The sequence below is a fragment of the Mesocricetus auratus genome, unplaced genomic scaffold (assembly GCF_017639785.1).
Source record: "Mesocricetus auratus isolate SY011 unplaced genomic scaffold, BCM_Maur_2.0 Super-Scaffold_100037, whole genome shotgun sequence".
Lineage (NCBI taxonomy): Eukaryota > Metazoa > Chordata > Mammalia > Rodentia > Cricetidae > Mesocricetus > Mesocricetus auratus.
In genome coordinates this window covers 4,630,717-4,658,703 of record NW_024429215.1, presented here as the reverse complement: position 1 = coordinate 4,658,703, position 27,987 = coordinate 4,630,717, and the positions used below count along the sequence as shown (strand labels likewise).

The window sequence follows — 27,987 nt, the reverse complement described above, 5'->3', positions numbered from 1 at the left end:
TGGTTAAATACACTGCAATGAATTTCTTGGCCTAGGACTAAAATGTCTGAGTCTCAAGTATCCGTATTCTAATATAGTGCTTATGAGTTGGGATAAGTACTTCTCCATCTATTCTCAGTACTGAAAAATGATCTTAAGGCACATTCCTGGGAATTTCTAGGGTATACAGCAGTATGTACATATTGTCTTGTTCATAGGTTATCTCATGTAAGTTTCTTAATTTACTTATATTTGTATGGATCAACTCACACATGAAATGAAAATAAAAGTAAGTCTTTATTGAAGCATTTTCTTGATAGGTATTCCATGATGAATTACTCTGGTATGTCTACAATAGTATAGTTGTTGAAAGGCTTTAACAAAAAGATGGCAGGGGACTTGTAGACTAGAATTTCTAAGGTTAAACAAGATACAAGGATAAAATGGTATTCAGTATTTGCCCATGGGCACCAGTATTCTGAGGTTCACTGGAGCTTTACTGAAGCATAGGGTCTAAGAATTTAGAGGCATGGATAAACAGAGCACACTTTGGAATATCTGACAGTTTCATAGGGATGTTTTCATTTGCCCCCGTGAAGACTGCTCTCTCCTCCCTGAATGCAACAAAAAAAGCAGCCTGCTCTATGAAGCTGCCTAAGCCTACATGTTCTGTGTTGAGGTCCTTTAACCAGAACAGCTACTACTATGCCAGTAAGCGTGTAGCAGTAAGAACCAGCAATCTTCCCTAAATTAGTATACTCATCTCTCTAGTATCATTTTTTCCTGCTGGACATGCAATATGGAGGAACAACAAATAGAGTTAGCAAATTCCATTAGTTCCCCCCCCCCAGGAAAATACACAATACATATGCATGTAGGCACCAAAATGGAAACCAACAAAAACCAAATATGAAAGCCACTGAAATCTATGTTTTTGAACCCATGAGCTTTATTGGGATTAATTACAAGAATATGAAAGTATTGTGCAATAATTGATTATACTGTGCAAAGCTAGGCAGGGAGAATAGGTGGGATTTATGGGAAAAGAAAGGAACTGGGAATGAATCTATGTATGGAGAGATGCCAGCAAGATGAACAAGTTGGAGGTACAGAATGAAAGAAGGGTAAAAAGCCTGATGGTACCATGTAGATTATAAATAAGGTATAATTTAAGATACAAGGGCTTCTTAGGAAAATATGTTTACAGAGAAGTCATTTATAGGGTCAAAAGAGACTCAACGGTAATTGCCATCACAAAAGTAAAACCTAGCATGGAATATAGATTACAAACAATGAACATCTGGAAGACACTGCCCCCTGCAGGCATACCCACAGGTTAAAGGATGCCCTATCTTCGTGGCTCACTTCATTTGCTGCAGTTTCACCTAAGCAGCATGATCGCTGTATTTCTTCATGGCAGTTAAACACAGTGAATCCTGTTAGATTCAGATACTTCTTGATGCTATTGAGTGGTTTATTTCTTGTCCTAATCAGATTCCCTTCAGGATGGAATATTTTAGTCTCCAGAAAATGCCTACACAATGGCATGTACATCAGGTTTCTCCATTTTTATTCATTATTAAATATTTGAAGTTGAAAAAATATGTTTTAAAGACATTTTTTTCTACATTATCACATTTTCAGAATTTTTCCTCAGTATAAAACTTTGATATTTTCTAAGATTTGAACATTGCTTAAAGGGGTTCTAAGCTTTTCATGTTCACAATGATTCAATAGTATAGAGCCTCTAGTGGTCCCTAAGGACATAGCTTGGAAAAAGAACATGCCACATTATTTACTATTCTCCACAGTATGTATTTTTTTGATGTTTATTTATATAACTGAGGTAAAGTCTTTGCCACATGCAATACATTTGTAAAGTATCTCACCTATATAAATTTTCTGATGGAGGCTAAGATATAAGTAAGTGGTAAAGGATTTAGCACATTCACAACATTTGTAAGGTTTCTCCCCTGCATGAAATTTCTAGTGCAATCTAAGGTATGAGCCACAGGCCAAGATTTCTCACACGCGCCACATTTGCAAGGTTTCTCTCCTGTATGAGTTATCAGATGTACTCTAAGATATGACCCACTGGTAAAATATTTGTTACTTTCACTGCATTTGTAGTGTTTGTCTCCTGTATGAACTCACTGAGTGGTTGGAAGTCTGCATTTCCATATAAAGCATTTGCCACATTCATTACATTTGTAGGTTTCTCTCCTGTATGAATTCTCTGGTGTTCTCTAAGTTTGAATTTCAGACCAAAGAATTTGCCACAGTCATTGCATTCATAAGTTTTCTCCCGAATATGAGTTTTATGATGCATCTTTAGATGTTGCTTCTTGATAAACGATATGCCACATTCACTACATTTGAAAGGTTTCTCGCCTCTATGGATTTTCTGATGCAATCTGAGATATGAACCAGTGGTAAAAGATTTCTGACACTCACCACATTTGTATGGTTTCTCTCCTGTATGAAATTTCTGATGTATCCTAAGATATGAGCCACTGGCAAAGGATTTCTCACATTCGCTGCATTTGTAAGGTTTCTCACCTGTATGAATTCTCTGATGCAACCGAAGAGACGAAGAACTGGTGAAGGATTTCTTACACTCACTGCACTTGTAAGGGTTCTCCTCAGCATGAATTTTCTGATGGCTTCTAAGATCTGAGCCAACGGAAAAGGATTTCTCGCACTCACTGCATTTGTAAGGCTTCTCTCCTGTATGAAGTGTCAGGTGTCTTATTAACTGTTGTTTCTGGTTAAAGCCTTTGTTGCATTCATTACATCGGTAAGGTTTCTCCGCGGTATGGATGTTCTGGTGCAACTGGAGAGATGAACTGCTGGTAAAGGACTTCCCACACTCACGACATTTGTAAGGTTTCACACCTGTATGATTTGTCTGATGTCTCCTAAGTTGGTGTTTCTGAATGAAGGACTTGTCACATTCGCTGCATTTGTAAGGTTTCTCACCTGTATGGATTCTCTGATGCAACCGAACAGCTGAACTACTGCTGAAGGATTTCTTACACTCACTGCACTTGTAAGGGTTCTCCTCGGCATGAATTTTCTGATGGCTTCTGAGATCTGAGCCAACGGAAAAGGATTTCTCACACTCGCTGCATTTGTAAGGCTTCTCTCCTGTATGAATTGTCTGATGTCTCTTCAGCTGTTGGTTCTGGAGAAAGCCTTTGCCACATTCATTACATCTGTAAGGTCTCTCACCAGTATGAAATTTCTGATGCAGCCGAAGAGATGAACTACTACTGAAGGATTTCTTACACTCACTGCACTTGTAAGGGTTCTCCTCGGCATGAATTTTCTGATGGCTTCTGAGATCTGAGCCAACGGAAAAGGATTTCTCACACTCGCTGCATTTGTAAGGCTTCTCTCCTGTATGAAGTGTCAGATGTCTCCTCAGCTGCTGTTTCTGGATAAAGCCTTTGCCGCATTCAGTACATTTGTAAGGCCTCTCGCCTTTATGAATGTTCTGATGCAATTTAAGGTATGAGCTACTGGTAAAGGACTTCTCACACTCACTACATTTATAAGGTTTCTCGCCTGTATGAATGTTCTGATGCAATCGAAGAGATGAACTACTAGTAAAGCCCTTGCCGCACTCGCTGCATTTGTATGGTTTCACACCTGTATGCACATTTTGATGCAATCTAAGATATGTAGTACGTGCAAAGGCTTTCCCACATATGGTGCATTTATAAGGCCTCTCTCCAGTATGAATTGTCTGATGTCTCCGAAGATGGTCTTTCTGGGAAAAGGATTTCTCACATTCACTACACTTGTAATTCTTCTCCCCTGTATGAAGTTTCTGATGGGTTCTTAGGTGTGTCTGCTGGGTAAAGCATTTGCCACATTCCTTACATTTGTAAGGTTTCTCTCCCGTATGAATTCTTTGATGTGTTGTGAGTTTACCTTTCTGAATAAAGGATTTATGACATTCAAAGCATTTGTAAGGTTTCTCTCCTGTGGGAATCCTCTGATTTGCTTTACCACCTGAGGCAGTGGAAAGGGATTTATCACATTCATTAAATCTGTCAATTTTCTCTTCAGTATGGCTTCTATCATGGTATTCAAGGTGCGACAATGTGTAGAAGTTACTGCACTGCTTATCTTTGTCAGACCTCTCTCCTCTATGAATTCTCTGATGTTCTTCAAGATCTGAGCAATAAATGAAGGACTTGGACTTGCCATAATCAGTAAATTTGTAAGTTTTCTCTTCAGTGTGGATTTTGTAATGTCTTATAAACTCTAATGAATCATAAAAGCACTTACTGCTTTCAGTACAATTGTAGGATTTTTCTCCATAAGGAATGCTGTTATGTACTTTGTGTTGCAATAAATTCAGAAAGAAATTCCTACATTCTGTACATTTATAAGATTTCTCCTCTGTATGAGATCCTTTATGTCTATTGAGGATTGCGTATGTCATGAAGCATTTTTCACATTTCTGGCATTGCTCTGATTTCTTTCCACTGTGGATTCTTTTCAGTGTGAGTTCATGGTTATAGTCAAAAGACTTATCAGTCTCTGTATTTTTGTGTTCTTCCTTTCCAGTGTAGATTCCTAGATTTTGGCTAATGATGGAACAGAAACACAAACAGCTTGCATAGTCCTTATATTTGCAGGATTCTTCTCCCATGCTGCCACTTCTTTGTCGGGTTGAGTTTAATAATTCAACAGAGGCATCTCTTTGGTTTCCAAATATAATCTTGCAGTTTTCTGCAATGTCACTTCTGTCATAAGGTATACATTCAAAAGATTCATGAGCAACTTTGTTAAGATCATTACATTTGAAAGGCTCCTCTTGGAGATTCACATAATCATGGACAATATCCTTTGAAGCATGGTGAAGGGCCTTCTTATATTCAACACACATGTGATGGTTGTCTGGAAAATTAGCACAAGTAAGGATTATAGGGATTGATTCATGAATAACAGATTCACTACCTGAAATTTTCTTAAGAAGGGTAGAGTAGTAATTCATAGGAACAGAGCTTTGAGCAGATGCTTTTTGCATTTCACTATCATTCTATGGAAGGTTCAGAAGAACCTCCACTCAAACTGCAAAGATCACTAGTAACATCCTCATCCTTATCTAAGCCTTATAAAAGGTCAGACAAATACGTGAACAAGCAAAAATGAACTCTGATAAAGGAGCTCTCTGAAGGGCAACATGAAGAAGATCTCCTCTTTTCTTGCTTATGTTTGTAAGACAGTTACATTGTGTTACCTCCTTTGCTTAGAAACTCTCTTTGTAACCTATGCTGGAAAGAAACTCACCTTTTTCTTCATCTTCCCTAAAGTGATTAAAACCATGCCAAGACTAAATACAGAGACCACATCTCAAACAACAAAGAAACACAACAACATCCTCACCACCAAAATCTGTTTCTCTAACGTAAAGCCTCTCCTTTTGAGGGCTCTAAGGGGGCTGCTTGGATTCCCTGGGGTGGAGGAAATAGAGTGGATATTGCTAGTGGAAGGAAGGTGGGTGGGGATAGGAAAAGGAGAGATCAGGGTTGGGGTGGAGAGAATGGAGGGAGAGAATATGGGAAGAGACAACTGAAATAGGATACTAGCCTGTAAGGTGCGTGCATGGGGTGTGTGTGTATAAACCGTGCAGTACAAACTACCAGGATTCTATGAGGCTTAAAATGGTGGGACTGGGACACCAAGCCAGGCACAAACCTTCCACCTACAATCTATCCTACGTGCAAGATGTGCTGGAGCGATGGAGGTGCAGAATTGGTGAGAGTGGCCAACCAATGACTGGTCTAATTTGAGGCCCACACCATGAAAGGAAGCCCATGCCCAATGTTGCCTGGATGACCAGGAACCTGAGGCTGGAGAGTCATGATATATATGATTTAAGAAAGTAAATCAAACAATTCCTAATGCTATTCTTCTATACTCTTTTATATAAGAGTAGTCCAATTCTCACCAGAGGCTACCAGCAGCATCTGACAAGAGTAGATGCCGAACCCACAGCCAAACATCAGGTGGAGAGTTCAAATTGGAGATCTCCATCAGGTCTGTCACCTTGGAACTCAGCAAACCACAAGGAACAAGAGGAAGAAGTGTGCGAGCCGGAGAGGATGGAGGTTGAGGATACCAGGAAAACATGACCCACGGACATCAACTAGGTAGAGCCGACAGGGGCTCACAGGAACTGAAGAAGCAATCACAGAGACTGCATGAGTCTGCTCTAGGTACTCTGCATATATGCTATGATTGTTAGCTTGATGCTTTTTTTGGGACTTCTAATGGTGCGAACGGGAACCTCTCTGACTCTTCTGACTGCTTTGGGACCCTTTTCAACTACTGGTTGCCTCATCCAGCCTCAAAATGGTAAATGGTGTTTAGCCATGTTTTTTTTTCTGGTTTGTCTAGTTTGTTTTCAAGACAGGGTTTTTCTGTGTAGTGTTGGCTGTCCTGGGACTCATTCAATAGACCAGGCTGGCCTTAAGCTCAGAGATGCGCTGGTCTGTGCCTCCCGAGTGTTGGGATTAAAGTGGTGTGCCATCACTGCCTTGCTGTGTATGATCTTATTATATCTTGTTAGGCTGTGTTAAGCTGAGATCCCTGGAAGGCTTGTTCCTTTCTAAAAAGAAACAGAAGAGGAGTAGATCTGGAAGAGACGGGAGGTTGGGGGACATGGGAGAAGACGTAGGGGAAACTGGGGCCAGAATGTATTGGAAAAACCAAAAAAACCCCACAAAACTATCCTTTTTTTAAAGCTAAGAAATTGGAGAGTAACTTAATCCAGTAGTAAAATCAAAACATGTTAATTACTCAGTATATTGCAATGTCTGTCCTTGTCTTAAATAGTCAGTTGTCTTTGCACTTTGAAGTTTTCATTAAAAACAGGTAACGGGACTGGAGATCAGGCAGTGTATAGCACTGGTTGCTGCTCCAGAGAACACAGAAAGTGTAAAGAAGAACCATGAAAAAGATCATGTTGATAACCAGCATTTCCCTTACTTCTGGAAGTCTCTAGACAGCTCAGGGAGTTTACATACATACAAATAGTTAAAAACAAATGATAAATCAGAAATTCTACATGAAGAGCATTCTTACCCACAAACACTAGATTGCTGTAATTCTCTAACATCACATCCATGTACAAAGTCTTCTGAGCAGAGTCCAGACATTCCCACTCTTCCTGGGAAAGGTCCACAGCCACATCCCAGAATGTCAACAGATCCTGTAATGGAAAATTGTACATTTACCATGAGCTGCTGGACAAAATGCTTTCCTAGGTAAAAGACAACTAAAAATTAAAGATTGTGCTCGCTTCAACAGCACATATACTAAAAAAAAATTAGAGATATTTTATGATACAGGTGAGGTATGAACATTAGTCAAGCACAAGTTTTCTAAATATGCTAGAGAGGCTCAGTGGTTAAAAGCACTTGCTGCTCTTCTAGAGGATCATAGCCTGTCTCACAGCACCCAGACGGCACTATTCCAGTTCCATGGGATCCAATGTTCTCTTCTAAATTTTATAGGCAGGAGACCCAGAGAGCACTCACACATGTATTCAGCCAAATAGACCCACACAATAAGATAAAACTGAAAGTTAATTTTAATGAAAGGTACTTTCCAGAAGACAATACCCTACATTGCATCTCCTGTCTTTGTGAAAACAGGATGACATAATAGTACCACAATCAGCAAATTTGGAAGGAACACAAGAAACACATTCAAGATGTAGATTCAGGAATGTAACTTTACAAAGGCTGTCTTGAAGTCAAGGATGTTCAGGGTCACTTCTCACAAGCAAATGCTAGGATGAGCAAACGTGTGCTTCCAAATTTGCTACAAGTCGCAAGATAACTCACAAGAAGGAAGGATTTTTGTGATGGATGAAACCAGTACAAAGGCTGTACCTGGTGCTATAATCTCAGGAAGGAATTGGCTGTGTCTTGCTGTAGATTCTTCCTGTAGCTTATTCCTTTCTGTAAAAAACTAGGGATTTACATCCCTCAGTTCAGCACCATCGATCATTTACTGGGAACAAATTTCTCCCATGTATTTGGAGTTTTGCTGATTACACTCCCTAGCTATGCGTAGATACCTATTCTCCATTAGCAGGTCCTAGTTTACTGATTATATTCCTCAGCTATGTGTGAGTTCTGTTTCCCACGATCAGGTCCTGGTTCCCCTCTCCATTGCAATGGCAGAGATCTGCCTTCCTGCAGATACCTTTATGGACAGGCATTTGGTCAGTGTTTAGGGCCCAGGCAAAAGCATCCTATCTAAGACATTCCCAGATATCCAAGGACATAGAATTACTACATGTCCAAAGTTGTTGATTCATAGCTGCCTAGATGGATAGAAAAATAAGCATACCCTTGGCTTTACCTCACTGGCAAATAGAGAAAGCAATAACCGAAACTAAGCCAGCACTAAAAGCTTCTCAAACGTCTTATTTCATTAACTCAAGATTTCAGTTCAGAGATTTACTGCTCCCTCCTGTTTCCCCTGAGAAGATAAAGACAAAGATAATCAGCCCATTTGCTCATTCTCAGGGAAAAGTAAACCTTCCTGAAGGCCTGTGCTGCCACTGAGGCCAGAGCACTGGAAGGCAACAGGTTTTCCTTCTTGTGCAAATTAAACTTAGACCCCCTCTTTGAACTACAACCCTAAATATTTCTCCTGGCAGTTTTAGTTCATTGCTTTGTGTGTAAATCTCATCTGCCTTGCTTACACCGAGAAGCTCAAGCCTCACACAGTATTGTAAAAAGAATTACTACTGCAAATGTATATATACCTGTAGCCCATGAACTGGGGAGAATTTGAGAGAAAGAGAAACATAACAGCAAGAGAGAAAGAGCAAAAGAAGAATAAAAAACATGCAGAGGAGCAATTGTGTGTGAGTCCATTCCTTTTCCCCTCAGATTTTAGTTCCCTCGCTTATTTGTAGTTCCTTTTTTCAAACCCTGAGTGAAAATATTAGAAGCAGGACTTTTTTTTTTAAAACAGTTTTTGATACAAATTCTACAATGTTTAAATATGTATGCTGTACCAACCATCTTTACAGCTGGGCCTCACATGACTCTATCCTAACATTCTCACTTTAGATCCTGAGCTCTAGGTATAATGCTGCATGCTTTCAAGAACAAAGACGTAGAATAAGGAATGAAGAATTCATGGGTGAATTAAAAGTCAGAGATTTTCTTTAAATAGAAAAGACTATAATATCAGTCCATATATCCAACATACAGAAGAACCCATAGACTCAACAATTTTGTGAATTTTTTTGAAAGCATTTACAGCCATAAAATGAATAGAAAAAGCTGCCTTAGAAAGTGGTAATTTTATCTAAATTTTTCAAAAGTAGGCAGATCCAATATAGGCAAAGAACAATTTCAGAAATTCAATATGAGGTTTCAGTATATGATGAGAAAAATATTTACAAATAAACATTGTATGTGATAATGCATTCAGATAAAGTATAAAGATTTTCTGTATATGAAATGAAGGTATTAAGGGTGTAAGAAGTATTCTAACTCCCTATTGGTTTTGAAGATATAATTGCTCATGAGAATGACTCAATAGAAAATTTCAACACTTCTTTTATTCAGTATTTGAGCTGAATTATCAAACAGGGTTTTGGTTTGCATAGGTTTGAACCATTCATGATTTCTCCTCCCCCCCCCAAAAAAATAAAAGACACAGAGCTGCAGAGTAGGCCAATATTGAGTGTGCACTACAAATATAAACCTGGGGGCTGGAAAGATGACATAGAAGTAATGGACATTTGATGTTCATGCAGAGAAATTGAGCATCATTCTCTCCACAAACAGGGCAGCTCAATGTAGTACCTGATTCTAATGCCAAGGGTTAGGGCTCTGCAGCCCTCGTGTAAGCATGCGGTGCATAGAAAAGCATGCAGATGAACACTCACATACTTAAAGTATTTCTAAAGAATGAACAGGAAACCTGTCTACCTCAACAACTCTTCAAAGCCTGTACAGACGTAAACTATACCATAAAAAAAGGAAAAAACAGAAGGTTGCGGGCGCCTTCTTCCTCAAAAAGAAAAGAGAGGAAAGTGATTACAATGGACATCCATTTATGTTTGAAAACTGATGTCTTATACACAACACCAAGTCAATGCTCTTCAGAAAATTCTTACTCAGGGCTAGAGAAAGACGGCTCAGTGGTTACGAGCACTGGCTGCTCTTCCAGAAATCCTGAGTTCAATTCCCAGCAACCACGTGGTGGCTCACAACCATTTGTAATAAGACCTGGTGCCCTCTTCTGGCCTGCAGGCACACATGCAGAGAGAATACTGTATACATACTAAATAAAACTCTTACTCAAATATCCCACATGATGCAATATAGAGGTAGACAGCAGTGTTTACACCCTGTCTTAAAAATAAAATAGAAGACATAGAGAAAAACACTGCTCTGTCTACTGAGAAGTTTGCATGGAGCATTTTTTATCAAGAGTATGGTATGAGCAGGATCTCTCCTGAGACAAAAAGATTTAAGGTATCGACACACCCATCACTGTGTGACATCAATGCAATGGAGATTCCAGTATAGTGAAATTTATATCTCCTCACCAAAAACATGAGTTTTATAAGGAAGAGCAAGCCACATGTTCCTTCTACTATCTGTGCTTTCTAGAGTGCTGAAATATTTAATACTAGGATTCAAGACAGTGAGTTTCTTCTACATTTGGCTCAGTGACATAAGCCAAAATTTCATGTACTTCCATGATCACTATCATAAACCTGGCTTTGAAAAACTGACTAAAACTGACATGCAATCTATGAGGAACATGAAGCCTTCCTTCCTCACTAATATAAGGACACAAGTCCATCCTCTACAGAAAATGGTAATCAATATAGTTCTCTGATAATCCATTACCATGGAATCTCTTACAGAATTACAGGTCTTAACCCCCTGAAAAACATGAACTCATAGGAATAACCAAGGGAGGCTGCAATGGGCCAAAGCTGTGCTACAGAGTTGAAAGATCTAAGGACTTAATCTTGAAAATCAGAGAAGATAATGAAAAACAAAAAAGGATGCCAGAAAACAAACACTTTAGTGATTTTGACAGGAATGGCCCCATAGGCTCACAGATTTAAATGCTTAGTCAGTAGGAAGTGGAACTATTAGGAAGTGTGACTTTGTTGGAGTAGCACTGGCCTTATTAGAGGAAATAAATCCCTGGGGATGGGCTCTGAGGTTTTCAGAAGCTCAAGTCAGGTCCTGTCTCTCTCTTGCTCCTGCCTGCGGATTCAGATGTAGAACTAAAACCCTTGGCTCCTTCTCCACTACCATGTCAGCCTCTACAACACCATGCTTCCTGGCATGACAATAAAGGACCAAATCTTGGAACCTATCCACCAGTCCCAATAAAAGATGCAGTGGGTGCCAGGGGGTGGTGGCGCACGCCTTTAATCCCAGCACTCGGGAGGCAGAGGCAGGCGGATCTCTGTGAGTTTGAGGCCAGCCTGATCTACAGAGCAAGTTCCAGGACAGGCTCCAAAGCTACAGAAAACCCTGTCTCGAAAAACCAAAAAAAAAAAAAAAAAAAAAAAAAAAAAAAAGATGCTGTGGTCATGGTGTCTCCTCATAACAACAGAAACCCTAAGACAGATTACATTATCAGAGGAAGAGAAACAAAGACTCACACATTTTCAATTATAAAAACAGTTTTCAAAGAAATGTGGACATGGCACTGACCTGGTGTGCACTGACGGGACAATCCTCCATTCTTCCTGTTACTCTTTTTCTGAGTTTCTGTCTCAGGAACAAACACCAGAACTCTTCTTGACATTTCACATCAAAGTATCAAAAATAGAAAGCTAAAATTAATACAATGTTACAGACAGTGCTAAAACACATCAGAACACCCAAACCCAAAATGATACTAAAGGTCTTCTTAACATTCCACCAGACAGGGGAGCACTAGAGCATGTATGTTGAGTGGTGGAAGATTATCACTGTACCCAGAAGCATGGGCTCTTAAAGTTGATGGGCAAGAAGTTCACTTGAAGAAAAGTATGAAATAACAGAAGTTATGAACATCAAATATGCTTTACTTCTATTGCATGAATTTTGAAGATAAAAATCAGGACATTTAGCTGACCTGAACAAGGGGGAGCTCTTGGACCCCAGACTGACAGCTGGGAGGACAGCATGGGACTGATCCTGACCCCCTGAATGTGAGTGTCAGTGAGGAGGCCTAAGCAATCTATGGGGCCTTGGGTAGTTAGTATGTATCCCTGGCATACAAATGGACTTTGAGTGCCCATCCCACAATGAGGGATGCTCTCTCAGTCTGGACTCTTTGGGGGAGGGCCTACACCCTGCCCTGGATGAAATGACAGACTCTGGAGATCCCCCATGGAGGGCCTCACCACCCTGGGGACGGAGGTGGGGACTGGTATGGGGGCTGGGGAGCTTGGGGAGGGGAGGGGATGGAGAGAGAGCTGGGATTGACATGTGAAGCAAGCTTGTTTCTAATTTAAATAAAAAAAGAAAAACAACAAAAAAAGATAAAAAAAATCAGGACATTTTCACTTGGAGTGTCACTTGGTAACTTTTGCCTTTAACATTCAGGTTGAGTACTATTGTTACTTCTATCAGAAAAGAAACATTAAAAAAATCCTGTTTTAGTCCCAGGTGCTGTTTCAATTTCCCCAATATTTAATATGGGAAAGAATGTGTCCCATGATTTAATTCTGTCCACGACTTCAACTGAAAAAATACGTTTTTGACTTCATGGAGAATGGGCAAGAAGTCATTGTGGAGTGGAATAACAAGTGGTTTCACATGCGTGCACCATGACGTTCCCTGTCCAGGGCCTCATATTAAAAATCTGGAACTGCTATTTCTCCAAACACATATGCTTCTGAACAGATATATTTTTGCACCTCAGTGGCTTCTATTCAAAGGGTCCATGCAAGAATATCAGAGTCCCCAGACACCCACAGGTCACTAGCACTTGTTTGAGTGTGAACTGTATACAGAATGTGGAAAGGAGACCACAGTAGACTAGACAAATCTTCCCTAGGACAGTTCCTCAAAGGCTGCCTCATCTCCCATACCTATCCTACTATTCTCAAATCTAAGTGCTGTAACAATGGCCATCTACTTTCCAATTATCTTCCCCTACACTTTAACAAAAACACAGGCTTGGAAAACGTAATCCTTAGGAATACTTATCCATATTCTGAAGTCAGGAGAATATAGAATGATATATCAAGAGCCATGGGATAAAATAACTGTCAACCATATGTTATACTCAGGAAAAATGTCTGCTAGGATTGATGGAAAAAGGGAATACATTCTAAAGTAAACGCAAATTAACACAGGGTTTTCAATCAATTATGTCATTAGATGGAACTAGGAAAAATATGCACAAAAGAATCAACCATGAATTATCCCAGGGACACAGGAAAGAATAAAGTTCATGCGAGGAATAAAGGAGAGGAGCGCTAGAAAGAAACCTACTATGTACAACACAGAAAAATACCAATGATCACAGCAATACCATAGTCTGGGTCAGAGAAGCTTTGTATACAATGGGCAACAGTTATTTTGGAGACTTGTAACTGTCACACACAGAGAATGAGCTACGGGTGACTACACAGCCATGAAGAAGACATCCATGAACCTGGTTCAAATCTCGGAGATCATAACAGAAGAGGGGACAAAGTATGTAAGCAGAAGAATAAGGAGGTCAGCTATGAAAAGAAACACAGTGAATGCTATTCACAAAAACAGTCAGGAGAAAACCAAGGCAGCAGAAAGACCCTAATTGCACAGAGCAATCCCAGCAAGTATCATTAGTTATTCCAGCTGTAAATGCCCATGACAGGCCAAAGCCACAGAAGCAACAGAACTTGCAAACAGCACAAGAATAGAGGCACGGACCAATGCAATAGAGAAGCAGATCAATCCGGAACCAATGCAATAGAGAAGCACATCAATCCAGAACCAATGCAATAGAGAAACAGATCAATCCAGAACCAGAGCAACAACCATGTGGATATCACCAAGACAAATCCCACGAATACACACACTCACACACGTTGTCTCCTAGATAGCCTTGTCAACCAATGATGATGGGAAAAGTAATTACCCAGATAGAAAATATGATCCTGGGTCCGACAGTCTCTCACTATGAAATGAATCACAGGTGTTCATGCATGAGCTGGAAGAGTGGATGCACGCAATAAAAATATGCATGTGCAATATACAAATCAAAAGTTTGAAGAATGATGGAAGCAGAGGCAGACACCCACAGCTAAACACTGAGTGATCACCTGGAATCCAGTTGCAGAGAGGGAGGAGTGATGAGCAAAGGGGTCAAAACCAGGCTGGAGAAACAGCTGACCTGAACAAGGGGGAGCTCATGGACCCCAGACTGATAGCTGGGAAATCAGCACAGGACTGACTCAGACCCCCTGAATGTGGGTGTCAGTGAGGAGGCCTGGGCAATCTATGGGGCCTCTGGTAGTAGTGGATCAGTATTTATCCCTAGTATACGAATGGACATTGGGAGCACATTCCACATAGACAGGTACTATCTCACCTAGATACATGGGAGATGGCCTAGGCCCTGCTCCAAATGATATGACAGATTTTGAAGATCCCTCATGAAAGGCAGGTAAGGAGGGGAGGGAGAAGGAATTGAGATTGACATGCAAAGCAAGCTTGTTTCAAATTTAAGGACAAAAAAGTTTGAAGAACCAGCCTATAGTACAAATACATTTATCCCTCAATGTCCTAGAACTCACTCTGTAGACCTGTCTGGTCTAGGTAGTATCATGAGAGGATACTACCTAGAATATAACAAAATCATAAAGGAAAGAAATAAAAATCATTTAAAGGATAAAGCAAATAATTTAATAGATCATGCTAACAAGCAATGACAGCTAGACGGTGTTGGTGCATGTCTTTATTTTCAGCACTCGGGAAGCAGAGGCACGCAGGTCTCTCTGAGTTTGAGACCAGACAGGTCTATAGAGTGAGTTCCAGGACATCGAGGGATACACACCGAAATCCTGTCTCAAAAAACCAAAAACCAATAAGTAAATAAATAAATAAAATAATAATATTCATAACAAAGCAGGTACAATGGACCCTAAGTAGACATATAAAACGCTGCACCCTGTTAGTCAGGAACAAATGCTCACCAATATGCCCTGAGATGCCCTCTCTACCTACTCAGTGTCCACACTCAAGATTTCAATAAAACGAATCTTGCAAACAAAGCAAAAGAAAGACCCTCTAGACATACTGTCAGCAGGGATCCAACTTACTGCAGCACCATACAGGTCAGTGTACCGGCTGAAGTGATGGCTCAGAGATTTAAGAGCACTAACTACTTTTCTAGAGGTCCTGAGTTCAATTCCCAGCAACCACATGGTGACTCACAACCAACTATAATGAGATCGGCTGCCTTCTTCTGGTATTCAAGCACACATAATGAATGCATAAAATCTAAAAACGACAGACTAGTCACTGTACAGCTTCTTCAACAACCAAGTAAGCAAAAATATTCACATAAGAATCAACTTTAGAGCCCCGTTGGAGGCCCTTGACAGGGGCATGTCACCCCTTCCTGTCCACCAAATCCCCAGAGTCCTGGGGGCAGTCTCAAACCATGCGGGGCTGCATCTGCTGCCATGGGAGCCTTGGCCCTGCTTCCACCAGGACAGAAAGCTCAGAGAGCTGAGGACACATGCCCCATACCGCAAACCATCTAGGGCCGCATCTGCCGCCACCACAGCCTTGGCTCTGCCTCCACCGGGAGAGGAAGATCAACCACCAAAGCCACAGGCCCCACCTACACCAATTGGAGGAAAAGTGATTCCCTGAATCACAGGCCCCAGCTGCACCCCCTGGAGGAAGAGATGGGAAGATGACAACATATAAGAACACATTTAACAAAATGAAGAGTCATATGACACTACTTTGCATGGAGATGGTAATAACTAAAAGTATGAAGAGACGGTCTACAGGGTGTATATATTACTAGCAAACATTTCATAGTACGATACACAAAATACCCAGAATTTACCAAAATTGAAAGAGGAAAAATATCAAAAAGCAAATAAATAGTATTGTAATCAATAATAAGCAAATGAACAGAACACACCATGCTCAAAAGCAGTTAAAGCAGCCAAAAGGTACACAGTACATGCTCCACACATTTCGTCATGAGGAAAAGTGCTCACCTAGTGTTGCACTGAGATCTCCTCTCTGCCTAGTCAGTGTCAACACTCAAGGTCCTTAGCAATAGCAAACAGAAAACAATACAAAAGGAAGAACACAGACAGCATGCGGCTTCTTGAACAACCAAATAAGAAAAAAGAAAACATAGAGGACACGCTAATCAAGTGGTTTTTTTTTTTTTTTTTTTTTTTTGGTTTTTACGAGACAGGGTTTCTCTGTATTGTTTTCGAGGCTGTCGGTCCAGCCCAGCCTCGAACTCACAGGGATCCGCCTGCCTCTGCCTCCCGAGTGCTGGGATTAAAGGCGTGCGCCACCACTGCCTGGTGCTAATCAAGTGTATTAAGGAACTGAATATGCTGCAGGATAGTGACAATAGAGAAAGCAATGTAGACAGAGGAAAAGAGACATAAGAAATAGACAAAAACGAACAAAGTGGATGAGTTTATATTTTCCCAGGGACTTTTTGAAATGCATAAGAATAATGTTGTCTAAATCAAACACGAAAATAGTAGACAGCTTCAAAAAAGGACAGTCTAATATCAAAACACGAAATTTCAATGAAAGTTTTATACTTCAAAAGGCAGGATATGAAGTGCCAAGAGTGAGGAAATATTCTTTTTAAAGATCTGCTGTGAAGAGGGTTGGTCATAATTATGGGAGGCAAGAGAAAAAGCCAAGTCTATCAACACACAAAACAAAGAGTATTAACAAATGGTTCATTTGCCAGAAAGCTATCTGATTAATAGGAGTGCATTTCACAACACAGCTCCCAAATACATGAAGCAGTCAATGACACAACTGTAGGAAGTAAATAGACAGTGATGGATGGAAGCTTCAATGTCCATCACTAAGACAACCGTGAACAGCACAGAAAACTAATAATGTCTAGCAGGCCTGCAGAGAATCATCCACACGAGAGCAGATGACACCCAGTCTTCTCAATCTTAACGCAGCATGCTACAGTGTGCGCATGTCAGAAGAAGTCAGTATGGCCTGGTGGCGCAAGCCTTTAATCCCAGCACTTAGAGGCTGGGGTGGGTGGATCTCTGAGTTCAAAGCAAGCCTGGTCTACCCAGAGTTCCAGAATAGCCAGGAATAAACATCAAGTGTCTCAAAAACTAAAAAACCAAAAGAAAGGAAGGAAAACCAAACAAGTCAAGACCAATGTTTAAAAAGTGTCTTCTCCACAAACTCAGAATTTTGACATCAATAGGAGACAGAATATATAATGAACTCTGAATAAGATATATATATATTTATTTAATATATATGAAGTAATATGTGTTTAACATGTAATTATGTTTAATACATAAATATATAATATATTTAACATTTAGCTATATTTTAAATATACAATAATATAATTAATCTATTACATGCGAATACTGACTCCCTGCTAGTATGGTCTCATTCAAATGAGTAAAGAAATATAAAAGGGTGTTTCTAAGACTCTAAATAGCAAAATCCTACAAGGATTTTTTTTTTTTTTTTGGTTTTACGAGACAGGGTTTCTCAGTATTATTTGAGGCTGTCGTCGGTCTAGCCTGGCCTCGAACTCACAGAGATCCGCCTGCCTCTGCCTCCCGAGTGCTGGGATTAAAGGTGTGTGCCACCAACGCCCAGCAAAATGCTACAAATTTTAAGAGCAGAAAAATCCCAAAAGGCATCAACTGTTCTAACTAAACATTATATTAAAATTAAGCTAATGAAAACGTTTAATACTGATAAGAACACATGATCAGTAATGCGAAGGAGAGATGGACAGCATCACTCACATGAAAAACCAAATTAAGTTATATTTGCCTCTGAGTATTAATTCTTACATAGAGAGTCTCTAATACCTAAGGTAGGAATATTCTGAGATTATTTGAAGTGGAATTCTCTAGAATCATTCTGAATGAAATAGAATCTGGCGAAACCAATTTCATGCCATGTTTCTACTGTCACCTGAGTCCTTACCTACTCCTTCCTCAGTCCCTCTAGCGTACCTGAATCCTCTGCTGCTGTCTCCTCTCTCTTCACCATCCAGGGCTCGTTCTTCTGCTTCACAGGTGAGTAGGACTCCCCGAGCAATGTGAGAGTGCGTAGGAGAAAGAGATTCTTCAGCAATCACCTGGCACTTCTCATGGAACAAAAACGGAAGACGCTAATACCTGTGAAAAGGATAAACATGAAGGAGAGAGGAAATATCAGGAAAAACATCTCTCTTTCTCTGAGGAATTGACTGTACTCTGTGAGATGTGAGGCTCATTCACTCCCAGCTCACACACATGCAGAGTAGTTTTCCCAGGAACCGTGAGCAGGAGCAAGGGAGACTGCAAAATAACTATTGTCACCCCCCCAGAATCCAAACTGCCGCAGTTCTGCAAAAGCTCTGGAGCTAGATCCCGGCATTCTCACTCCTCCTACAAGAAGCCCATGGTCACAGTTCTGAATGTCAACAAACCCTGAAATAAAACCCAATAGTCTTGCCATGTGTGCATGGGCAGAGAGCTTTTCTTTAACCAAGGAAACATTTTTTCTGACACAGGTGAGCGGTTGTAATTATTCAGAATACGGTTTCTAGAATTTTTATGTCATGAGTTTGCTAACTATAAAATATCGAGGCCTGATAGACTCTCACAGAATTGCCCAGCACTTTCTTGCCTGGGCCTAAGATGTAACATGAGACACATTTCTGAATGTTGCATTTGCATCCTAGATAGCATACATCTCTGGAAAATTAATGGGCAGCAAGAACGTTGCTTAGTACATGTTAATGTTTGCAGCCCTATCTGTGGGACTTCATAAAACGCATTTTCTGTTTAATCATATCTGCACCGGTTCCTCGTGTGATTACTAGCTACGAAGATCTCCGGGATGTCTACTTTCAGGGACAAAGGCATGAGGTAAAACAGGGGAGTTAGAAAGCATGGATGATTTTAAACTCCAGGGGCTTTGGAACTGCCACAACAGCAAAGAGAAGCAACCGGGTTTGCAAACACTGCAAATGCTCTACCAGATTATGTTAGGAATTACTTCATGACAGAAGAGTCTGACATTCATAAGCGGAAAAAAAATCACGGTAAGACCCACTCCATAGGATTTTAAACTCGCCGACAACGGAACGATATCCACGACAGAATTTTGAAAGCCCTGTCCTTGTGAGCATCCTCAGCGGGCACAGCCCCGCCCCTCCCTCCCGGGTCCCAGCCCCGCGGCTCCTCTGACCTGGGAGGTTCCAGGGCCGCCGGGCTGCGGTTCCCGCCACTGTGCTGCTGCTGACGCTGACTTTCCCAGGCCGCCCGCCCCGCGCGGACACTGCGGCTCCGGAGTCTCCAGGTCCCCGCGGCGCCCGCCGTGTCCCCCGCACCCGGGTCTGCAGCGAGGTGCTCCAGGGGTCCGACGGTGAATGGTGGCACTTCCGGTAGCTTCAGCCTGGTTCCCTGGTGCAGCTCCTCCCGATCCCGCCCACCACACCCCACTTCCTGTTTCCTGTTTCCTCCAAACCCTCAGATCTTGGGCTGTTTTACCAACGTCTACCCTGCTGCTACCCCCCTTCGCCCCATAAACTATTCTGATTGACAGGTGTCCCCACCCCATCGGGGATCCGCCCCTCCCACTCGGTCTCCCCCGCCTTGCCCAAGGCTGCAGCTGTCAGGCTGCCCTGGACCCGCTCTGCACAGACTCCACACACGCTTGCTGCAGCCTAGACCAGAGCTGCATCCGGGAGGACGCTGCACCCCGGGATCTGACCTCAAAAGTGAGTTCCGAAACCTTGGGAGACAAGTTATCCTGTGACGTGAGCAAGAAGGTAGATGCTCGTAGTTAGCACGACTAAGGTTATATTTTATTATGCTGTCTTCACTCGAGGTTCACACTCAAGGCTGCTCACCTGTGGGACTTAGCTGAAGGACAGGTCCAGTCTCTAACACAAGTCTCTGATTCGACGGTGAGGATCCTAGGGAGACTCCAGACGCTGGGCAGATCAAGGTGGCCTCTCTCCAGATGTGCAGAGCAGAGCATTGCTCTTGATCTTTGCTTAAATACTGTCCAGTGGGCACCGTGGATTCTAGGACTGTGTCTGGTTATCTTGAGGGATGTCACTAAGTTCTGGTTGTCAGGTGCAGCCTTGCGTGTAGGGGGGATCTTGACTAAACTGTTTTTCCATGTCTAAAAGGCATCTTTTTTTATTACTATTCTCATTACGTCCTGCCTAACTTCTCAACTTAGAATACCAGCCTACTGGGTAAAAATACACAGCAAAACCCAGCAAACACCCGAAGTTCTTAGGCCAGGTCCCATTCCCCAACAAATTAAAGCTAAGATAAAATGCCTTTGTCTCAAAGCACAAACGTTACCTGTACCCCCTAAGGAGAAAAAGTTGAATGCTATCCAATACACAGAACTCAAAAATCAGAGTCATGTTTAGGATGATCAAACATGTAAAGCATAAAATGTCATTCTCCGGGCTACACATAACTCATAATCAGTAAATCAGAGCAACTGTACTCACCTGCATCGGGCCCACTCAAGACCAGCCCGAGCTACAATCAGTTTAGGAACTAGAGAGGTTCACAGGGCCCCATGCGTTACCTCTCAACTGTGACCATGAGTAGACTTAGGGGAGGAGAAGGAAAATCACTGTGTTTACTTGTGTCTTTTCTGATGAGGCCAACAGCTCCAACACATAGCTCCGAACCCACTGTTTCACAGAAGGGCACAATTCATCTTTGTGCATCAGTAAAATGAATAGAAATGAACATGAGAGAGAGAGAGAGAGAGAGAGAGAGAGAGAGAGAGAGAGAGAGAGAGAGAGAGAGAGAGAGAGAGAGAGAAGAGAGAGAGAAAGAGAGAGGAGACAGAGGGCCAGGACGGTAGGGAGTAAGGGATTAGAATGTGCACTAAGCAAGGTATATTATGTGGAATGGCAAAAAGGTAATAATAAAAGTTAAGGATTTTCATTTTTCCTCTATCTGGTTTGATATCAGGCACTGCTGAGTTTATAAAGAATCTGGAAGTCTTGCACTCACTTTACATCAAGGAATATGTTAAGTGGCTCCTCTGAAATTCTGACATAATCCTGTGCCAAATCACACCATTAGCTTCTAGGCCTTTCTTTTTAATCAGGATACATGCATCCCTGCTTCATTTTGCTGCTGCTTCTAAATCTCTTGAATTAGCTTATGTTTGTGTAATTGCGGTGTGTGGTATGAATGAGGAGATTTGATCATTTCCTTTAGAGTTCCTAATTTAGTTCCTTCCGTCTTTAGGGTCAGTAGACATCACAAATGCTTGCACACTCGTGTCTGCTCATTAGGCTGTGAAGTCATTTATATTCGTGCCTGGAATAAATATGTTAGTGATTAACTCCATGTGACAAGTAATCCTAGCTAAGACAAGAAAATAAATGAAAGCATTTTTCCTTAGAGTCATTTAACTAAAAGCAAGTCCAGGTTTGAATTCTCTACTTGAAATTTCCTGTCCATTTCATTCCCTTTCTCTCTGTCCCATGAGTTTGAGTCTGTATCTTCCTGAAAGATGTCTTATAAATCTATCCCTGTGTGTCTGTCTGATGTCTCTCTTTATCTCTCTGTCTGTGTATCTATCTGTATGTATCTGCCTGTCCATAACTAAGTTTTTGTTCTCTGATTTATTGAATAACATAGAAAGCATCATGTGGGGTATTGTGAGAAATCCTTAACAGACATTGGAATTATGGATGGTTACAAGCCAACGCATGGGTGCTATGATCTAACTTCTGGTCCTCTGCAAGAGCATAAAGTGTTTTCGTTGTTGAGCCATCCCATCCTCCACCCCCCAGGTAACATTTAAAAAAAAAGGAGTTTTAAAGGTTTGCATCGTCTCCCTGAGCGCGGGGGTGGTGGGGTGACACACACCTTTAATCCCTGATATCGGGAGGCAGAGGCAGGTGGATCTCTGTGAGTTCAATGCCAGCCTGGTCTACAGAGCGAGTTACACGACAGCCAAGGCTACACAGAGAAACCCTGTGTCGATGCCAGCCCCTGATCCAGGCATACCAATTGCGGGAGCTCAAATATCAATAAAATTGATTGCCAGCAACCGTGTGAGTGGAATAGCAAGCTGAGATACCACATCCTCAGTCACAATCACTAAAGAGGGAGAATAAGGTGGCCTGAGGCTCTCATTTTTTCTCAGAGACTGACTTGGACACCATACTTTATCCATGAATGTTCCAACAACTAAACTTCCAGAATGTTGTGAACAACCGGGGACGTAAGTTCAAGTATATAAGCCAATGGGGGACATTCTCTCCAAACCAATGCAATCAGCCTCCTAATATTCATGTCCTAGTTGTTCTGCAAGACACCTTTTAGAGGATTTTAAATCGGTGTAGAATATACACCTATAATCCTTTTTAAAATTTATTTTTATTTTATGTGCATTGGTATTTTTCCATGGGTGTTGGCTCCCTTGGAACTGGAGTTACAGACAGTTGTGAACTTCCATGTTGGTGCTGACCCTTATTTTCTTGCTTGGATTTTCTGTTTGTTTGTGTCTTTCTGGCAGAGGGTCTCACTCAATAGCCCTGACTGATCTGTAACCCGATATGGAGAGCAGGCTGGCTTCCAACTCACATGGATCTGGACACCTCTGCCTCCTGAGTGCTGAGACTAAAGACCTATCCCACTGGACCAGACTGGAATTTCACTTTTATTTTTTAACATTGCTGCTGGAGCCGGGCGGTGGTGGCGCACGCCTTTAATCCCAGCACTCAGGAGGCAGAGGCAGGCGGATCTCTGTGAGTTCGAGGCCGGGCTGGACTGATAGCCTCCAAAACAATACAGAGAAACCCTGTCTTGTAAAAAACAAAAAAACAAAAAAAAAAAAAAACATTGCTGCTGGAATGCAGCAAGAATTTAGTTTATTTGTTTGACATATACATATATATGTATATATGTATGCATATATATATTTTTTTTTTGAGTAATCCAGCTCCTTAGCCTTGTATTGAAACTCTGATGTTTGCCTGTATCCTGGTGGATAGGCTCTATTGAGTTGTATTAGGCTTGCAGAGTTCTTCATTTCTCGTTTCATTACTTCAGGGATTCACGTCTCACTTCACTACTTTAGGAATTCCTTGATGTCTCTCTCTAGATTTCAATGTTTGCATCCTGCATTATCTTCCTTATTTCCTGACCCATTTGCTGGAGTTCCTTGCCTTTCAGTCAGTTTGTTCCTGTCCTCTTTGAATTCACGTTCCTGTTTCTTCTTTATGTCCCTTGACTTCGTTGAAATGACTTTGAATTGTGTCTTGAGCTCTGTATCTTGAGTTTCATTCAAATTGCATTCCTTAGGCAGCACTGGCATTACACGGGTGAGCTACAGGTAAAGGATTTCTCACATCCATTGCATGTGTAAAGCTTCTCTTCTGTATGAATTATCTGATGTATCCTAAGATGATGTTTCTGGATAAAGTCTTTGCAACATTCATTACATTTGTAATTCTTCTCTCCCGTTGGAATCTTCTGATGCTTTCTAATTCGTGAGCAACAAATGAAGGATTTAGGCATAATCAGTAAATTTGTAAGATTCTCTCTAGCATGAGTTCTGTCATGTCTTTTAAAGTATGATGAATGGCAAAAGCACTTACCACATTCTGTACATTTGTCAAGTTTTTTTCCCCACAATGCATGTTGTTATATACTTTGAGTTGTGGCAAATGCAAAAAAGGCTACTACATTCTATACATTTATTAGGTTTCTCCTCTGTGGGTTCCTTTATGTCTGCTGAGGTTTGAGTATATCATTGTCTACATTTCTGGCATTGCTGTGATTTCTTTTATTTCAGTGTGGGTTTATGTTTAAAGTGAAAAGATTTAATATTCTCTGTATTTTTGTGTTTTTCTTTTCTGTTGTGGATTTGTAGGGTTTGACTAAGGCTAGAACACAAATTTAAACATTTTACACAGTCATTGAATTTGAAAAGTTCTTGTCTAATGTTCCCACATTTATGGCTGTTTACATTTTATATTCATTGGAAACATCTTTGTGGTTTCAATCTGTACTGGTTACAGTTTTCTGCAGTAGGACTTGTGTTATAAAGTGTACACGCGAGGATTCATGAGTCGTTTTGTCAAGCTCATTACATTCATAAGATTTCTCTTAGATACTCGCATGTTCATGCACAATATGTTTTGAATTGCAATCCAGTACTTTCTTATATTTAACACACATTTGATTGTTGCCTTAAGACAGATGTTTCTATCCCACATGGTCCCATAGCCCTTTAGTGCCATATAAGTACACAGAGGCTTATATTAATTATAAACTGCTTCACCAATGTCTCAGGCTTCTTATTGGCTAGTTCTCTCTTAATTATTAAGCCGTTTCTATAAACTGTGTATCTCCATGTGGTCTTTGCTTACCCAAGAATGTCCGGGCCTCTTTCTTCCTCAGAAGCTACATGGCGTCTCCCTGGCAACTAGCTCTCTGAGTTCTCCTAGTCTGGTAGCCCCACCTATACTTCCTGTGTGGCTACATCCTGCCTGTCCATTGGTCAAAACAGTTTAATTCATCCGATAAGAAAAACATTTCACAGCATACAGAAGGACATCCCCCATCAGTTAGCTGGAAGGTTAGCTCAGTTAAGGATGGTAGGGATTGATGCACGAGTAACAGGTTCAATAACTGATGCTTCCTTAAGAAAAGTAAGCTAGCAATTCTTAGGAATGAGTTCTTAGCAGAGGTCTTTTGTGTTTCACTATAATTAAATGTAAGCAGAAGGTCAATTAAATAGTTGATTGATCAATAATGAATTCTGAGAAAGGAGGTCTCTGAAGGATCATATGAAAGAAATTTCTCTTTTCTATTGTTCTGTATGGTTTTGAGACACAGTCATAATATGTAGCATTGGTCAGCTAAGTACTATGTAACTAGCCCAGGTGTCATGGAAATCATCATATACTCTTGCTTCGGCCTCGCTAATGCTATGATTAAAATTGTGCTGTGCCAGCATTATTATAGACACCACTTCTCAAAAAATAAATAACTAAACAAAAGCAACGACGTGCTCACAACCAAAAGCTCTTTCTCCAACTTAAAAGCGTTCCATTTTTAAAATCAGTAATAGTCTAGTCCAATAGAAAAAGAGAACATTCCAATTACTATATTTATTGCAATGCACATCCTTGTTCTGAATATTCAATTGTCTTTGAAATTTTCATTAAAAACTAGGTAAGTGGGCTGGAGAGATCGGGCAGTGTATAGCATTGGTTACTTTTCCAGAAAACGTAAAGGAAGAGCCATGAAAAAGATCATGCTTGCTCTTACAATCTCTGTGACTTCATGTGATCTTTGCCTAGTTGTTCTCTTGGTATACACCAGCCCCTATGGCTTTCACACTATTTCTACATCCTCTTTTGTGGTGTTCCCTGAGCTCTGAGGGGTTGGTATTTGATAGAGACCTCCAGTTAAGAGCTGTGTGTTCCAAAATCTGTCTGTGTGTATTGTCTTGCGGTGAGTCTCTGAATTTGCTCCTGCTGAAGGAGGAAGATTCTCTGATGGCTAAATAGGGCACAGATCAATGAGTTAGAAGAATATTATTGCAGTTGTTGTATTACTGTTTCTTTTTTTATTAGACCAGTAGTATTTGGTTTTATCATATTTCTGTGGTACCAGTCTCTGGTTCTTGGTCACATAAGCAGTGTAAGATATGGGTTCCATCTAGTAGACTGTGTGTTAAGTCAAATTGAACACTTGCTAGTTACTCCCAAACTCCAAAATCTTTGTGACACGATTGCCCTAGAACATTTTGCAGGTAGGACAGATTGTAGATCAAAGATGTGGTTAATTGTGACTGGCAGAGGCAGGCAGATCTCTGTGAGCTTGAAGCCAGCCTGGTCTACAGAGCGAGTTCCAGGACAGGCTCCAAAGCAATACAGAGAAACCCTGTCTCGAAAAACCAAATAATAATAATAATAATAAGTAATGAAAAATCTATTATTTATCTAGAATCTATAAAGAGACCTGGGGAATTCTGGAGTCTCTTTTCTCCAGGAGATCATCTTGGATAAATGTCTAAGCAATGTAACACATATGGTCCTTCTATTTCTCATTTCTTCAGAAAAATCTAGCCTGTTTTCCAGAGTGACTACTCTACTTTACATTTCCAAAATCATTGTATAATATTGTTCCTTTCCTTATATTCATGTCAGAATTTGTTATTTATCCTGGTTTTGACCATTCTGACAGGGGTGAGATAGAGTCTTAAAGGAGCTTTAGTCTGCATCTCCCTGATAACTATGATTACAATACTTTTTCCGGACACGACTTAAGAAATACCCAAGCTAACTGCATGGCCTAATCAGTATATGAGCATATTTTTTAAGCTATTAAAAGAAGCTTTTATTTTGGGAGGCAGAGGCAGGCGGATCTCTGTAAGTTCGAGGCCAGCCTGGTCTACAGAGTGAGTTCCAGAACAGCCCCCAAAGCCACAGAGAAACCCTGTCTCGAAAAACCAAAAAAAAAAAAAAAAAAAAAAAAAAGAAGAAGCTTTTATTTATTTTGTGGTATGTGCATTACAGGAAACAAAACACAAGACGCTAAGAACAGTCTCCCAGTCACAAGCAGCTCAGCTTGATGCGTCCTTCTAGATGCTTCGAGTGTACATACATTTAGGGAATTGAGATTACGCAGTATGTACCAAGGTTTCCCCCACATTGTGAATATTCACCAACTAAAAATTCCCATGCCACGTGAGTATTTTGTTAACCAAGAATATACCATACCATCTCAATCTGTCAGACAAAACTGTAATCCTGTCTTCCTTGGCAACAAGAATTGCATAGAATCTTAATTGTAACTTCGTCAGTACTAGAAGTCTAGAAGCCTGCTGCCATTTTTGTCTTCTATGAGCATATCTTGTAAAGATCTCTAGCCAACAACTTGGAAACTCTAAAAGAAATGAACAACTCCTGATTCAGACCAATTAACAATATTATACCAACAAGAAATTAAAAAAACACATTATTAAGCAGTAACTACAACAGTGAAGCAGCAATAAATGAACACCCATTTTTTAAAAAGCCCTGAGGCCAGGCAGTGGTGGCCTACAACTTTAATCCCAGCACTTGGGAGACAGAGGTAAGCAGATCTCTGAGTTCGATGCCAGCCTGGTCTGCTGGGGGAGTTCTAGGACAGCCAAGGCTGCTTAAAGGATCCCTGTCTTGAAAATTAAAAAAAAAAAAAGAAAGAAAGAAGAGAGAGAGAGAAAAAAGAATAGGGCGGAAGCAAATTGATTCATCACAGAATTCTATCAGAATTTCAGAGAATAACTGATATTGAAGCTACTTAAAGAACGAAGCAAGGCTTCCGGACTCTTTATGAAGCTAGTATTACCTATTCCAAACCAAATAAAGGCACAAAATCGGAAGTACAGACTGGAGTAGTGATTTACAATTTTTTATTTTTCTTATTTTGCCATTTCACAAGATAGCACGCACACACAACCCTTGCTTCCCACAATCCTGGTCCATAGTGCCAACAAACCTCTGGCCTTCCCTCCCTCCCTCCCTTTCTCCCTCCTTTTCTTTATCTCTCTCCCTTATTCCCTACCTCTTTCTCATGTTCGTTTCTATTAATTTTGGGTTTTGATCCACCAAGATTAATCACGGCCATCTGTGAGACTGTGGGTTTGGTGATATGTTAGGGAGCTGGTGAGCTCAGCAGACGAGACACAACTAAACACAGTGATTCCCTTCTCCTAAAACTATCCACGATCACAGCTGAGAGGCAGAGAGTGGGGCCCTGTG

General features: G+C 40.9%; 2 protein-coding genes and 1 long non-coding RNA gene across 6 annotated transcripts in view; 1 reads left to right on the top strand and 2 right to left on the bottom strand.

The window, feature by feature from the left end:
• Nucleotides 1-257: 257 nt before the first annotated feature.
• Nucleotides 258-19,627, bottom strand: LOC101828779 (zinc finger protein 665). 2 transcript variants are annotated; one of them, XM_040734095.1, is made up of 5 exons: nt 19,425-19,627; nt 18,203-18,367; nt 11,712-11,797; nt 7,081-7,207; nt 258-4,890 (listed from the first exon to the last, which is right to left on the bottom strand). In XM_040734095.1, the coding sequence occupies exons 2-5, from the start codon at nt 18,237-18,239 to the stop codon at nt 2,048-2,050; spliced, it is 3,093 nt and encodes a 1,030-aa protein (XP_040590029.1). In that variant the 5' UTR covers nt 18,240-18,367; nt 19,425-19,627; the 3' UTR covers nt 258-2,047. The 2 variants fall into 2 exon arrangements, with proteins under 2 accessions (XP_040590029.1, XP_040590030.1); XM_040734096.1 differs by having other exon boundaries at nt 11,712-11,794.
• A 61-nt stretch (nt 19,628-19,688) lies between these two features.
• Nucleotides 19,689-27,987, top strand: part of LOC106022619 (zinc finger protein 501-like) — a 31,187-nt gene continuing 22,888 nt past the window's right edge. For 2 of the 3 annotated variants that reach the window (XM_040734103.1, XM_040734104.1), the window contains exon 1: nt 19,689-19,956. The gene's annotated coding sequence lies outside the window, so the exon portion shown is untranslated. The remainder of the gene's footprint in view (nt 19,957-27,987) is intronic. The other variant, XM_040734107.1, reaches the window with a different exon arrangement.
• Nucleotides 23,084-24,647, bottom strand: LOC121135389. The gene is made up of 2 exons (XR_005872526.1): nt 24,604-24,647; nt 23,084-23,714 (listed from the first exon to the last, which is right to left on the bottom strand). It is a non-coding gene; the product is annotated as an uncharacterized LOC121135389 (long non-coding RNA).

Excerpts from the sequence above, each read along its gene's own strand:
- LOC101828779 (XM_040734095.1), bottom strand. The coding sequence starts at position 18,239 with ATGGTGAAGAGAGAGGAGACAGCAGCAGAGGATTCAG. Across the intron at positions 7,208-11,711 it reads GTCCCGTCAGTGCACACCAG|GATCTGTTGACATTCTGGGA; the intron begins GTCAGTGCCATG and ends TTTCCATTACAG. Across the intron at positions 4,891-7,080 it reads CAGCAATCTAGTGTTTGTGG|ACAACCATCACATGTGTGTT; the intron begins GTAAGAATGCTC and ends CTAATTTTCCAG.